This window comes from Sinocyclocheilus grahami, unplaced genomic scaffold (assembly GCF_001515645.1).
Source record: "Sinocyclocheilus grahami isolate Dianchi unplaced genomic scaffold, SAMN03320097.WGS_v1.1 scaffold725.1, whole genome shotgun sequence".
In the NCBI taxonomy this organism is placed as follows: Eukaryota; Metazoa; Chordata; class Actinopteri; order Cypriniformes; family Cyprinidae; genus Sinocyclocheilus; species Sinocyclocheilus grahami.
Window position 1 is genome coordinate 363,306 of NW_015505904.1, and position 12,583 is coordinate 375,888.

Genomic DNA, 12,583 nt, shown 5'->3' on the forward strand with positions numbered 1-12,583 from the left:
CTCACCTCAATCTTCTCGTCTGTCTCACCTCACCTCACTCTTCTCGTCTGTCTCACCTCGCCTCCCTCTTCTCGTCTGTCTCGCCTCGCTCTTCTCGTCTGTCTCGCCTCGCTCTTCTCGTCTGTCTCGCCTCGCTCTTCTCGTCTGTCTCGCCTCGCTCTTCTCGTCTGTCTCGCCTCGCTCTTCTCGTCTGTCTCGCCTCGCTCTTCTCGTCTGTCTCGCCTCGCTCTTCTCGTCTGTCTCGCCTCGCTCTTCTCGTCTGTCTCGCCTCGCTCTTCTCGTCTGTCTCGCCTCGCTCTTCTCGTCTGTCTCGCCTCGCTCTTCTCGTCTGTCTCGCCTCGCTCTTCTCGTCTGTCTCGCCTCGCTCTTCTCGTCTGTCTCGCCTCGCTCTTCTCGTCTGTCTCGCCTCGCTCTTCTCGTCTGTCTCGCCTCGCTCTTCTCGTCTGTCTCGCCTCGCTCTTCTCGTCTGTCTCGCCTCGCTCTTCTCGTCTGTCTCGCCTCGCTCTTCTCGTCTGTCTCGCCTCGCTCTTCTCGTCTGTCTCGCCTCGCTCTTCTCGTCTGTCTCGCCTCGCTCTTCTCGTCTGTCTCGCCTCGCTCTTCTCGTCTGTCTCGCCTCGCTCTTCTCGTCTGTCTCGCCTCGCTCTTCTCGTCTGTCTCGCCTCGCTCTTCTCGTCTGTCTCGCCTCGCTCTTCTCGTCTGTCTCGCCTCGCTCTTCTCGTCTGTCTCGCCTCGCTCTTCTCGTCTGTCTCGCCTCGCTCTTCTCGTCTGTCTCGCCTCGCTCTTCTCGTCTGTCTCGCCTCGCTCTTCTCGTCTGTCTCGCCTCGCTCTTCTCGTCTGTCTCGCCTCGCTCTTCTCGTCTGTCTCGCCTCGCTCTTCTCGTCTGTCTCGCCTCACTCTTCTCGTCTGTCTCACCTCCCTCTTCTCGTCTGTCTCACCTCACTCTTCTCGTCTCTCTCGCCTCGCTCTTCTCGTCTGTCTCGCCTCACTCTTCTCGTCTCGTCTCTCTCGCCTCGCTCTTCTCGTATGTCTCACCTCACTCTTCTCGTCTGTCTCACCTCGCCTCACTCTTCTCGTCTGTCTCACCTCCCTCTTCTCGTCTGTCTCACCTCACTCTTCTCGTCTGTCTCGCCTCCCTCTTCTCGTCTGTCTCGCCTCACTCTTCTCGTCAGTCATCTCGCCTCGCTCTTCTCGTCAGTCAGCTCGACACACTCTCCTCACTGGAGAAATGAAATCTGATCTGTGATGCGACTGTCGTTCGGCACGCTGCATTGAGCAGCCGCGTTCAGTTTTTAATTGTAGTGTCTGTTCTTTTACTGAACTAAATTATTTTTATTACTATAAAAAATCAAAACGACGGTGGGGGTCGGTGCCGCGGTGGGCAAGTGACGTAGCCGGTGTTGCGGCTTAACCGTCAGCACCGTCTATCGCGGCAAGCCTAGTCTTGATGAGTTGTGTATGTAAAATCATGGAGTGAATGGTTCATGAAGGACTTGCATGGATAATGGAGTCTAGTTCTCTTATAAGTGATGCTTCCTGTGGTTTTAGGAAAGGGAGTAGCTCTATAGATCACATCATTATTCTTGAAAGTTACATAAATGATGCTTAGGAACATGTGAGTGCTGTTTTCTTTGATTTAGAAAATGCATTTGATACAACTTGGAAATACAGTGTTTTAAAAAGTTCACATCAACTTATAGAAGACTGCTGTGTACTTTTATTGACACCTTATCAAACAGACTTTTTTAAGTCAGAGTGATGCAAAAAAAGAAGAAAAAAAATGTGGATTGACATTAGTTACTCATTCATACAGTCTCGATGTGAATGCTGTGTGAACCGGACTGTTTGAGAGTCACACCTGTTATAAAATACGGTTGTCAATCCCTAAAAGTGGATATAAACATCTTGAAACAGACTGACTTTTGCAGAATTTCTCTGTTCGACCGGCCTTTAGCTGTGACTATATTCACAATATAGCATGCTCTATCATTCCTTATTGTTTAATATTGTTTCAAAAAGTAGGCTAAGAGGTTTTCTCTTGACCATATATGGCACAAAATCACATCTCAACACATTTAATGAGTGGATATGCTATTCTTTTCATTTTTTCATTTCATCTGAATATTAACATCTGTAAGATTTAGTCAGTCAAAGCAAAGCACTTTTGAGGTTAATTGATCTAATTTTGTGTCTCTGGAAAATAGTTATGTGACGTTATGCTGAATTTCTAAGTATTTGTGTCTATTTTGGATTTGTGAAAACATTAAAGTGCCCCTATTATGCCATTTTTACGGTTCCTAATACTGTTTTGGGAGTCTCCTACAATAGGATTACATGCATGCAAGATCAAAAAAACGCTTTAGTTTTCTCAAAATATGCATTCACCTAATTTTCCAGTGATTCCCAAACGATTCGTTCGAAGCAGTTCAAAGACTCAGTCTCTCTAAACCCCTCCTTACCTAGTCTGTTGTGATTGGTCTACGGCATACAGCGCGTGTCGGAAACGATACGCCTGTTTCAATAGTTCTGTATTTTGAACGCTCTATAGAAAATATAAACATCTATTCTTTATCATACTTACAGGTTGTGATTCAGTGGAGCAGCTGGTCCAAATAAACTTGCAAATTTCATTGCATTTTCATCGATTCTTTATTTTGGGAGACAATAACTTTATTTACCGTGCACTTTCAGCTTTACAACTTTGCAGATGGTTTACATTCTCATACAGCTACATTACACACTGCATGAAAGGCAATATTGGAAATGGCATAATAGGGGCACTTTAATGTTTTTAGATTTGTGGAGTAAAAAAATGCTATTTTTTATTTTAGGGTACATTTGCACGACAACAGTGTACTAAAAACAGAAAAGTTTTTCCTTTGCATTTTTGAAAAGTTTCGCACACAGACAACAACGTCGTCAATGATCCCCGTTCACACAGATCTGCGGAAACGACTAAAAACTATGTATTATGGTTATCATGCATGCCTATAGAATTAGTTTTCACAAATTCGTTTTTTGTACTTTACGTGAAGACAATAATGGTATTGTTTTCTGAAAGCTGCACTTTGAAAACTGTTTTAATCGGCCAAAACAGTTATAAAGTTTTCCATTTTTCGTTGAAAATCGTGTCGTATAAAGGCCTTAAATTGAAAAGATCAAATTAAACCCTTTGGGTAAAATGGCATTTTTTTGCTAGTGTTATTATTAATTTAATACTTATGTAATGTATTTATTTATTTGTTAATGATTTGTAAAGATGAAACACAAAAATGCTGGTTTATTGTTTGAAAATTGGAACATTTGTCAAAAAATGCTAGTTTATTCCTGAGAATATGCAAGGTAAGAGTCTGAATTCGCTGCGTCTGTTTTTGATTTCATATGCCCAGAAAGACCAAGCAGCTCCTTGGCAATATGTTAATTTCCATCAGTGTCAAGAGGATTATTTCAGCGATTAATTCCGCTTACACTGAAAGAGCGTAAGCCTTCGGTTCCTCCCCGTCTGCTTGTTTTTCCTGCCGTTTGTTTGTCTTATTTGGATAGGCCTCTCTTCTTCATCACGAGACATCTGCCTTTACACAAATGATATCAGTCACGATTAGCGAGGCAGCATCTGTTTTTGCATCCCATTGATTGTATTGACATTTCTTCAGAATGTAGTCGTATTGTGATGGTGCTCTCAGGATAAACACACGGGATGTTGATGATACCTCCCATAATCCCCTGTGGCTCAGGCCTGCTCATTTTCTGTTCATCTCTACGTCTCGCAGAGAATCCCTCTAAGTGCTACTCATTCAGTCTGAAAAAACTCGCAGAGGATATTGGGTATGGTGCCGCCCTACTAAAGTGACATCCCCGTCACGAAGCACTGCTGAGGCCCCTTCACTTCCTATGTCTCCTAGGGAGCGAGCCGAGGGTATTGTTATGGGAATCCTCTTTGATTAGATCATTGTTTGCTCTCTCTCTCTCTGTTCAGAGTTAGACCGCATGTATATTTCATGAATGGTGGTAGGAATGTAAGAATTGATCTCACTGATTATTCTGAGAGTGCTGGATTATAAAAGGTCCATTTGTTTTATTTTCATCTGTTTCTTCACCTCTTCTTTTTTGGCTGCTGTTTTTGCAGGTTGTGACAGAAGCCTGATGCTGCATTCGTGATATGCACTGCCCAGCGTGAGAAGCAAGAAGCCCTTCTCCTCCTCCTCCTCCTCTTCATCTCGCTTGCCTGTGTCACACTGTGTCTGGACAGCCCTGGTTTCATTCAGTGAGGAGGCGACTGAGTCGTGGACTGTTTTATGGCACTTTTTTGAAGAGCCTGAGCGAGTGAAGAGAGCAGAAAGAGCGAACCGGAGGAGCAGGAGATCCGGAGCAGCCTGCAGTCGCTGAGTGTTGCCGTGGCTTATGGCGGCAGGGCAGGATTGAAACGCATCGGCTCGCTCTCTCTTCTGTTGTTGATCGCTCTTCTGTCCGGTCAGAGATGGGTGTTCTGGGGTGCGGCGTGCTCATGTTTGCGCTCTTCTTTCAGTGCCATAGCCGCAGTGTCCAAAACCCCGTGTTCAGGTCCAAGAGGTGAGGCAGTTCTCTTCCTTAATGGGTTTTTAAAGCTATTTTTGGCCATACTTCATTATAATGTGTCCTTATAATTACTCTGAGTATTGAGTAAAAAATTGGCACATTAATTACACATCATTTACTAGGGATGCGCCGATCCGATATTCATATCGGGTATCGGCTCCGATAGTGCCATTTTTCGCGTATCGGGTATCGGTCAGAGAGAGAGCCAATCCAAATCCGAGATTTTTTTTTTTATTTTTTTTTAGATTGTGTGAATTATTCTGTGTTACTTCTGAAGCCATACGATAGCTTAATGTGAGCTACATATGAATATTTAAGTCCTTACATTAAAGTTCACACAAACTCTTTTCTCCGCTGTGGCTGTCAGTCATTCGTTCAGCCTTTAAACCCTGGTCGCGTTCGGTTAAAGCAGTCAGTTTGGTAAAGCTCTCTCCAAGATCATTCTGTGTTCCCATTATACTTGATTTGTAAATACATGTCTATGATTTTGCAAAAAGGACTTTATCTTCTTGCCGGAGTTTAATGTTTTGTTACTTGCTACCGGATGTCTGTGAGAACAAAACACGGGCGTAGAAAAGACTATAAATTGTTTTTAACTTGCACAGTAACTGAAATTTAAAACTGTTAAAAGAAAGGCTCAATAACTGTTGCACAGATATAATACACTACGCCAGTGGCTAATAAATTCTCAGATTGTACTCGCCAGTGTGTGAGTTGGAGGCTGAGTATATGATTAGCACAGATATATTTTCACTCACAGAACACTCTGTCTGCGCACTTCAGAGTTTCACTCTCCGTCAAGCGATCTGTGCTGTTTTTCAGTTCATTTGAATGGATGCGCAGCGCACCTGTGTTTGTGTATTTGGCGTAACGTAAACTCTAGTGTGAAGGCGCACGACTCGCCGTCGCTTTCTCTCACTGTGAGCAAAGAGCGAGAGTCTTCCATAACATGCAGAATTGATGTACACATGTAAACGATATAATTTGTTGTATTTTCCTGTAAAAATAACAGTTCCTTTGGAATTCTTCAGCTTTTAAGAACTGCCGGGTTAACAAATATGCTATACATTTAAAATGAATGTATTTTAATTTTATAGTATATACTTGTATAAAAATACATTCATGAATGTTTTTATTGAATGGATTTTATAATACAAATAGCAATGTGTAACTTTTTACCATATTTAGTGCAACACTTTTATTTGTTCCCCACAAAATATTGTTTTTTCACTAAATGTTTGGATTTCTAAAATTATTGTGCACTGATTTTTCTAGAATAACTTTTGCTGCCGAATTATCCACTAACCTAGTTTATGAAAGTTTTTTGTCATAGATTATAAATATCTGGTATCGGATCGGAATCGGTATCGGCCAATACCGAACCCTATGTATCAGAATCGGTATCGGAGGCGAAAAAGGCGGATCGGAGCATCCCTATCATTTACTGTAGTTACTATGGTAAATACATAACATGGACACCAAAATGAATCGGGTTACACTTTATTTTAAGGTGTCCTTGTTACAGTGTAATTATGCATATAAGTACTGAGTAATATTAATTAACTACATGTACTTAATATATGGTTAGGGTTAGGGTTTGTACTTGCATGTAATTATGCATAATTAATTGTTATTATAATAGTAAGTACATGTAACGTGTAACACGGAAACCTTAAAATAAAGTGTTACCATGAATTGTTACCCTTTTATATTTGAACTTAAAATAGTACCACCATACTTTGTGTTTAAAGCTATTATTTATATTTATTTGAATTTTTTTGTTATATAGAAACAAGTGATCCAACAAGAGATTTATTTTAGTGATGCACTGAAATGCATATTTTACAGAAACACTGAATTTAAAGTTTTCATTTGGCAGACACGGAAACCTTTGAAACCGTTTGAAACCTACGGAAGAGGATTAGGGCCAAGCACTAATAAAAAAAAAAAACATTTTGAGATTAAAGCCATTATAATGCAAGATTAAACCTATGGATTAAACTCAGTTTTTCGGGGGGTAAAAAAATTCTAAATAAAATGTTGAGAATAAACATTTCGAGAATAAAGTCATTGTGTTTCGAGAGAAAAAAAACACATTAAGTTTCGAGTGGGTAGGCCATAGGGAGGGCTTTGTTGTCCCAAATAAGGCAGCGTCCATTTAATAATTTTAATAAATAAAATCATTTAAACTCTGTTATTATAATGTGCAACAATACTGAGGTGCAAATAGTATCTGTCACTGTTTATAAGTATAAATAGCATCTAATTACTATTTACACTTATTGCAAAGATCTGCTACTTTTACCTAGCGTAAATAGAATCGCTATTTTCACTCAAATAAAAACTGAGCTATATATAAACATTTAAGTTGCACATAAAGCAGTTGTATAGCACTGTATTCTGCTCCAGTTCGTTGTTTAAACAGACACAGTAATAAAAGCTTTGAGCTTGGACGTTGAATGGCTTTTCTGAGGTAAATGTAATGTCAAGTGATATATTGTTTACAAGCTGTTTTATTAACGTCTTTCTGTGGTTAAAACACACACACACAAACGTTCAGTAATGTTTTCATTAAGCATTTTCAAAAAAATTTTTGTTTGAATTTTGTGATATAATGAAAACTGAAAGCTAAGACATTGCTTCATGTCAAAAGCTTACTGAGATGATTGGATTATGGGCAGCACGCTACAAATAATGTTTAGTTTTCTTCACGCATCCACTGTAAACAGCATAGACTAAAGGGTTGATCTTGGGGTTTAAGAATCGATATCAGTCAATCAATTCAATTTGAGAAATTGATATCGTCAACTCAGCCGTAGTGTCCACTGTCCACACAGCTGGCATGTTTACCCGTTGTATTTTATCCACATTTTGTGCGTAAAATAGACACTGATACAGTCAAAACAGAGCTCATTAAATGGTCAGTGATTTCGGCCCTCTAAAACAGTTTCAGACAAAATTTCAGTGCATCACCATTTTTTTTGTATTACTTTTTTTAATTTGTCCTGTTGCATTAGATAAATTAAGGGGTGTTTACACAGTTCTGTTCTTTTCTAATCAGTCTGATTACACATGATGGATGATAAAGCGGTTAAAATAGATAAATAAATAAATAACCATATCAAATAAAGAAAGGCCCTATGAAATGCACTGTGTTTTCCCAAATTCCATTTGATCTATTCTCAAACCTGAAATTAAATCTGCATTTTTAGTTTTCATTGTTCTGAAATCTATTTTATGGTTTAATGCCATCAAAAAGGTTCTGTAATCGGACTGGACGATTTCGAAAAAAAATATCGTATGCGATTTATATCATCAAATATTGCAGAAGCAATCAGAATCACTAGTCCTAGGACAAGTTCACTGATTTAGTAATCGTGCATCGATTTATCGTCCCAGCCCTATTAGTGAACTGAATCAACTTTTTCACTGACAAGAAGGCTTTTTTTGACTTAAATAGTTTGATAGAATATATTTAAGGAGTCCCAACTTAGATGTTAACATTTTAAAGATGTCTGTCAAAAATGCATCCTAGCCACCAGATAGCAATGCACATCTGTTTTTGGTAACAGGTTTCAGGACAGGGCCTGGTCAGACCCCAATGACTGCTCGAGGACCAGACAGCCATTTGTCCTGTCCAATCCTTACAATTTTTCCCTCGATATTCGCATTCCTGGGGTGATTCCAACCGAGGTAAGATGCATCTTCTTTGTGATTTGCACATTTCTTTATAGGGCCATGAAACACCCTACTTCATCACCAGTTAGTTCTCACCACAGTTTTGAAAAATGCTATGAAAGTGTGCGTGGGAAGCTGTGGAGACGACAGCGGCTTCTGTTTGATTTCACTCTCATTGAGTTAAAAGCATCACAGGTTCCCGTAAACCCATGCTGCACTTCATCATTCCCTGCATCAAAATGAACATAGTATGCATGCTTTGGTAAGAACACTGTGCAAACACACACATCCTGTGACAGCTATAATTTAATACAGAAGACAAATGCACAGCCGGTTACATTTGTACTTTGCATGGAAAATCTATATGAGTGTGCTGTTGCTTATTTAATAACTGAGACTTATTTTGTGGTGTTTATTCATTGCTTTTGAACGGTTACATCGAGCTGAAAAAAATGGATGGATCATGTTTGTGTTGTATCCTCAGGGTCTGTGGAAGAGATTTTATGCCAAAAACTCTTACAAACACTCACTTGCAATCCAAAACACATCTCTCAACTACTAAGAGAAACATCTTCTCGTAGGAAAATGACATGCAGTCTCATGAATAATAATGTGTGTGTGTGTGTGTGTGTGTGTGTGTGTGTGTGTGTGTGTGTGTGTGTGTCTGTGTGTTTTAATAACTGAGACTTATTTTGTGGTGTTTATTCATTGCTTTTGAACGGTTACATCGAGCTGAAAAAAATGGATGGATCATGTTTGTGTTGTATCCTCAGGGTCTGTGGAAGAGATTTTATGCCAAAAACTCTTACAAACACTCACTTGCAATCCAAAACACATCTCTCAATCTCTCAACGAAACATCTTCTCGTAGGAAAATGACATGCAGTCTCATGAATAATAATGTGTGTGTGTGTGTGTGTGTGTGTGTGTGTGTGTGACAGTGCTGAGTGCACTCGAGTACACCTTGTTGCTCAGGCAGCTGAAGAAAGAGAGAATTTGTCCAAATAAAGATAATGTTAAAGTGTTCCAAGAAAGCCTAAATCAATGATTAAAAAGCAAGAAAATTAGATTTAATATTTACTGTTTAACGTGTTAAAATAATTAATGCAATTTTTGCAGCATATGTAATACAATACATACAAAAGCAGCAGTATTCATAATCTAGCTGATCTAGTTAGTTAGTATTCCACCTGAACCCTGTCCATGTTGCCAGATTTACTCTGCACTGTATTAGAGGCGCTACCCTTACTCTGTGAATATTCTTAATGAATTGAATACTAGGATGACCTACTGTATTTTCCCAAATGTACAGTATGCAACAGAGCATATTTCACTTCTGTTTCCCATATTATAAAACATTCGTCTTGAACTTCGGTTTCCACCGTTTCACAGTTGGAAAAATATGCATTATGTAAAGATAAGCTTTTCTAACAGTAGTATGATGCATTGTTGCAAATAATAAATCTTGGACATTTTTTATATTTTTAATTCAATTTTGTATGAAATTCTCAGCTTTTGGCCGCCTAGCAAATTACACATGCAATGTAGTGAAGTTATGTGATCACAATTATTGTGTGTTGTGTTATAAAATAGGCAGTATTTACTTTGCAGTATGCTAGTATGGCCAGATAATGGCTGCACCTAAAATGTATTTGAGGCACTTGTGTAGATATTGCATGAAATACGAAAGAAAATGACTTTTTGCAAAATAATTTTATTTTGGTGCATTTCTTTCATTCTGTTATCACTGAACTGAAACTTTTGTAAACATGGTCAGCAGTGAATATGTGTATCTATGATAGAAACTGTCTAACTTGTGTGTTTGTTTCTTAACAGTCCGACAGCTACTACTGTATGGCTGTTCCTGTCCCCACGTCATGGGAGGCCTACATAGGTGAGTACATGCTCATCAACAATGGCACATCACAGAGACGTCTAGGGTTAGACTTTATTAAATAATCATCCAAAGTAAGTCAAAAACACGAGAGAGCAGGAGCTAAGACTCACCATGAACCATCTATGAACAAGACAAAGACTTGAGTCTGAACAAGGAAGTCATGAGGGCTTAAACACAGTGAATGAAACCGGGCCCCTTTATTTTTATGAATGCATTTGCACTTTATTGTTTGGACAAGGACCGGCCGCTGCGTCTGTGTGTGCCGCCATCTTGAATGTCCTTTGTTATTTAACTGTGATCCTGATGATGAAATGAATGTTTAATCTGATCAGGCTTTAAAGATGTGATCTCGTTCAGGCCGGTCTCTTCTGATTCATTTTCAGATGAGACTGCATTTGCTTATGCTAACATCAAAGTATAACGTCTCTCTCCTGCTGTGTGCTTAAGCAGATCTTTACACAAGTCATCCAGGCCAGTGAATCTCGTAATACTGAGACTCGAGCGGCAGCGGCCATGACTGGTGGCTAATGAGTTCACAAACCTCAATGCTCACTGCAATAAAATAAGTCCCTTGGTCTTCATCTACAGCTGATCATTTACTGTATTTGGTGCTGGTGCTTCATTAAGGGTTCAGTCTGATATTCATTCTTTATCTGAATACTTTTGTAACATATAGGAATGATATAAATGAAGTATACATTTGTCCACCAAATATAGTTTCCATGCCTGCAGCGCCGGATCTCCAGTGTTGTGAATATGAGTTTGCAGTCTGTGAGCTGCAGGCAAGAACAAACACATACAGTGCAAGCATTATAGTCTGATTAATTGGAAATGACTCATTTGAGAGGGTGTATTTGATGAATTATTCATAAAGTAAATTATTCACTGAAGGAGCTCGTTGAATCAGTCAGAGGGGTTACTGAATCAATATCCGTGTTACTCATTAAACCATACGTTATCATTAGTTTCAGCGATACCCATCTTGAAATGAAGCACGTTTTGTGAGCTTTCAGTCATTGTAATTGCTGACTGGTTGTGTGGAACTGACTTGTTTTGAATCTTCAGCTTTCCATTAGTGGATTGTGTTTCGTTGTGTGGTCTTTAGAGACGGAAGGCTGTAGTTTGTAGAGTAACAGGTCCACCCAGACTTCTGCTTGTTTCTGAGAGTTACATAATCTCTGTCTTGCTACAGCCATCAATCAACATCCCATCTATTATTCATAGCTTCAACAGAGAGAGAGGCCTTTCCTGGAGATATCCATCACTTTTTATATGGGTAGCATATTGATGTTCATTGTGGTTGATGCGAAGCAAACAGCATTCACCCTTTCAAACTCCTCACAGGTTTCATGCAAACCTATATTGTAAAACATGAATTAAAAAAAAAATGTTGTAAATGAAACGATTATTAGAGTTTTTTTTGGAAGAAAATACTGTACTGTCTTTCTGCTTCAAAAATTCATGTTTAATTTAATGTGATTCTTTCAGTTTCTTTGTTTACTAGCAAAATTATTTGTGAGAATAGTTTTGAAGTAAATCCTACACCAAGTTATTTTCAGTGCACAGTTGTTATGTTTGGTTTAGGGCTCAAATAATTGTTTGTGTGTGAAACCACATTCAAAAAGAGACTTTCAGTTGTTTGTGTGCAGAAATGCTAAGACACTGATTTATCAAGAAACAGTTGACTGTCATTCAAGATGCTCTCCTAAACCGTTTGTATAATGTTAAGGAAATAAAGTGTTGGTTGAGCATGAGTAAAAACAGCAACTGAATCAGCTCCAGTTCAGCTCGTGTCCGTCCTAATTTATGTCACACATGCCAAAGGGCACAATTACTTACTTTAGGTGCAACTGGAAATTGGGCCACGTCCATGTCTTTGAAAATATGAATGTGTCAATGTAGCCTGAAAGATGACAGTATTTTGTCAATGCATGCAGTATTTTTTATTGTATAAAATGGCTAGTTTTAAGTCCTTGGCTCTGATTGGTCAACACAGGCTTCCGGTAGTGCTACTGTGTATATCACTGCAGAGTGCCTGTTTCCATTAAGCTAAAGTGTGTTTTTAATGTGAGTGGAGGAACCACAAAATACAGGCTAAACAGTGCCATTGGCATAATGTATGCCTGCTATGTTTATAACAGATGCATAAATCAGTCCGAATGCAGTAAACTTGTGAAGTCACCAACCAGGAGAAAAGTTTAAGGAGAAAAAAATTACTGTTAAATTATTACAAATTATGCATTTCTTCACTTTGTGCATTACTACGTCAGGTGTGCATTATTTTTCAATACTGTGCTGTTATCTATTCCTTACATAGTCGTATACATATTAAGACTATAAACATAATTTATTATGTAAGCAATTCAATATGAAAGTCAATGAAACTGTGGTGTTTTATTAATTCAGCTCCTCTAACTGAGTCTCTGTGAATCTGATG

General features: G+C 39.1%; 1 protein-coding gene across 1 annotated transcript in view; it reads left to right on the forward strand.

Annotated features, from left to right (window-relative positions):
- LOC107560402 (peptidyl-glycine alpha-amidating monooxygenase B-like) overlaps positions 1-12,575 on the forward strand; it is a 15,015-nt gene extending 2,440 nt beyond the window's left edge. Inside the window, exons 2-5 of the mRNA XM_016244569.1 lie at positions 4,124-4,566; positions 8,145-8,265; positions 10,086-10,143; positions 12,553-12,575. Of these exons, the coding sequence (XP_016100055.1) occupies positions 4,475-4,566; positions 8,145-8,265; positions 10,086-10,143; positions 12,553-12,575 (294 nt within the window). The 5' untranslated portion in view covers positions 4,124-4,474. The remainder of the gene's footprint in view (positions 1-4,123; positions 4,567-8,144; positions 8,266-10,085; positions 10,144-12,552) is intronic.
- The last annotated feature ends 8 nt before the right edge of the window (positions 12,576-12,583 follow it).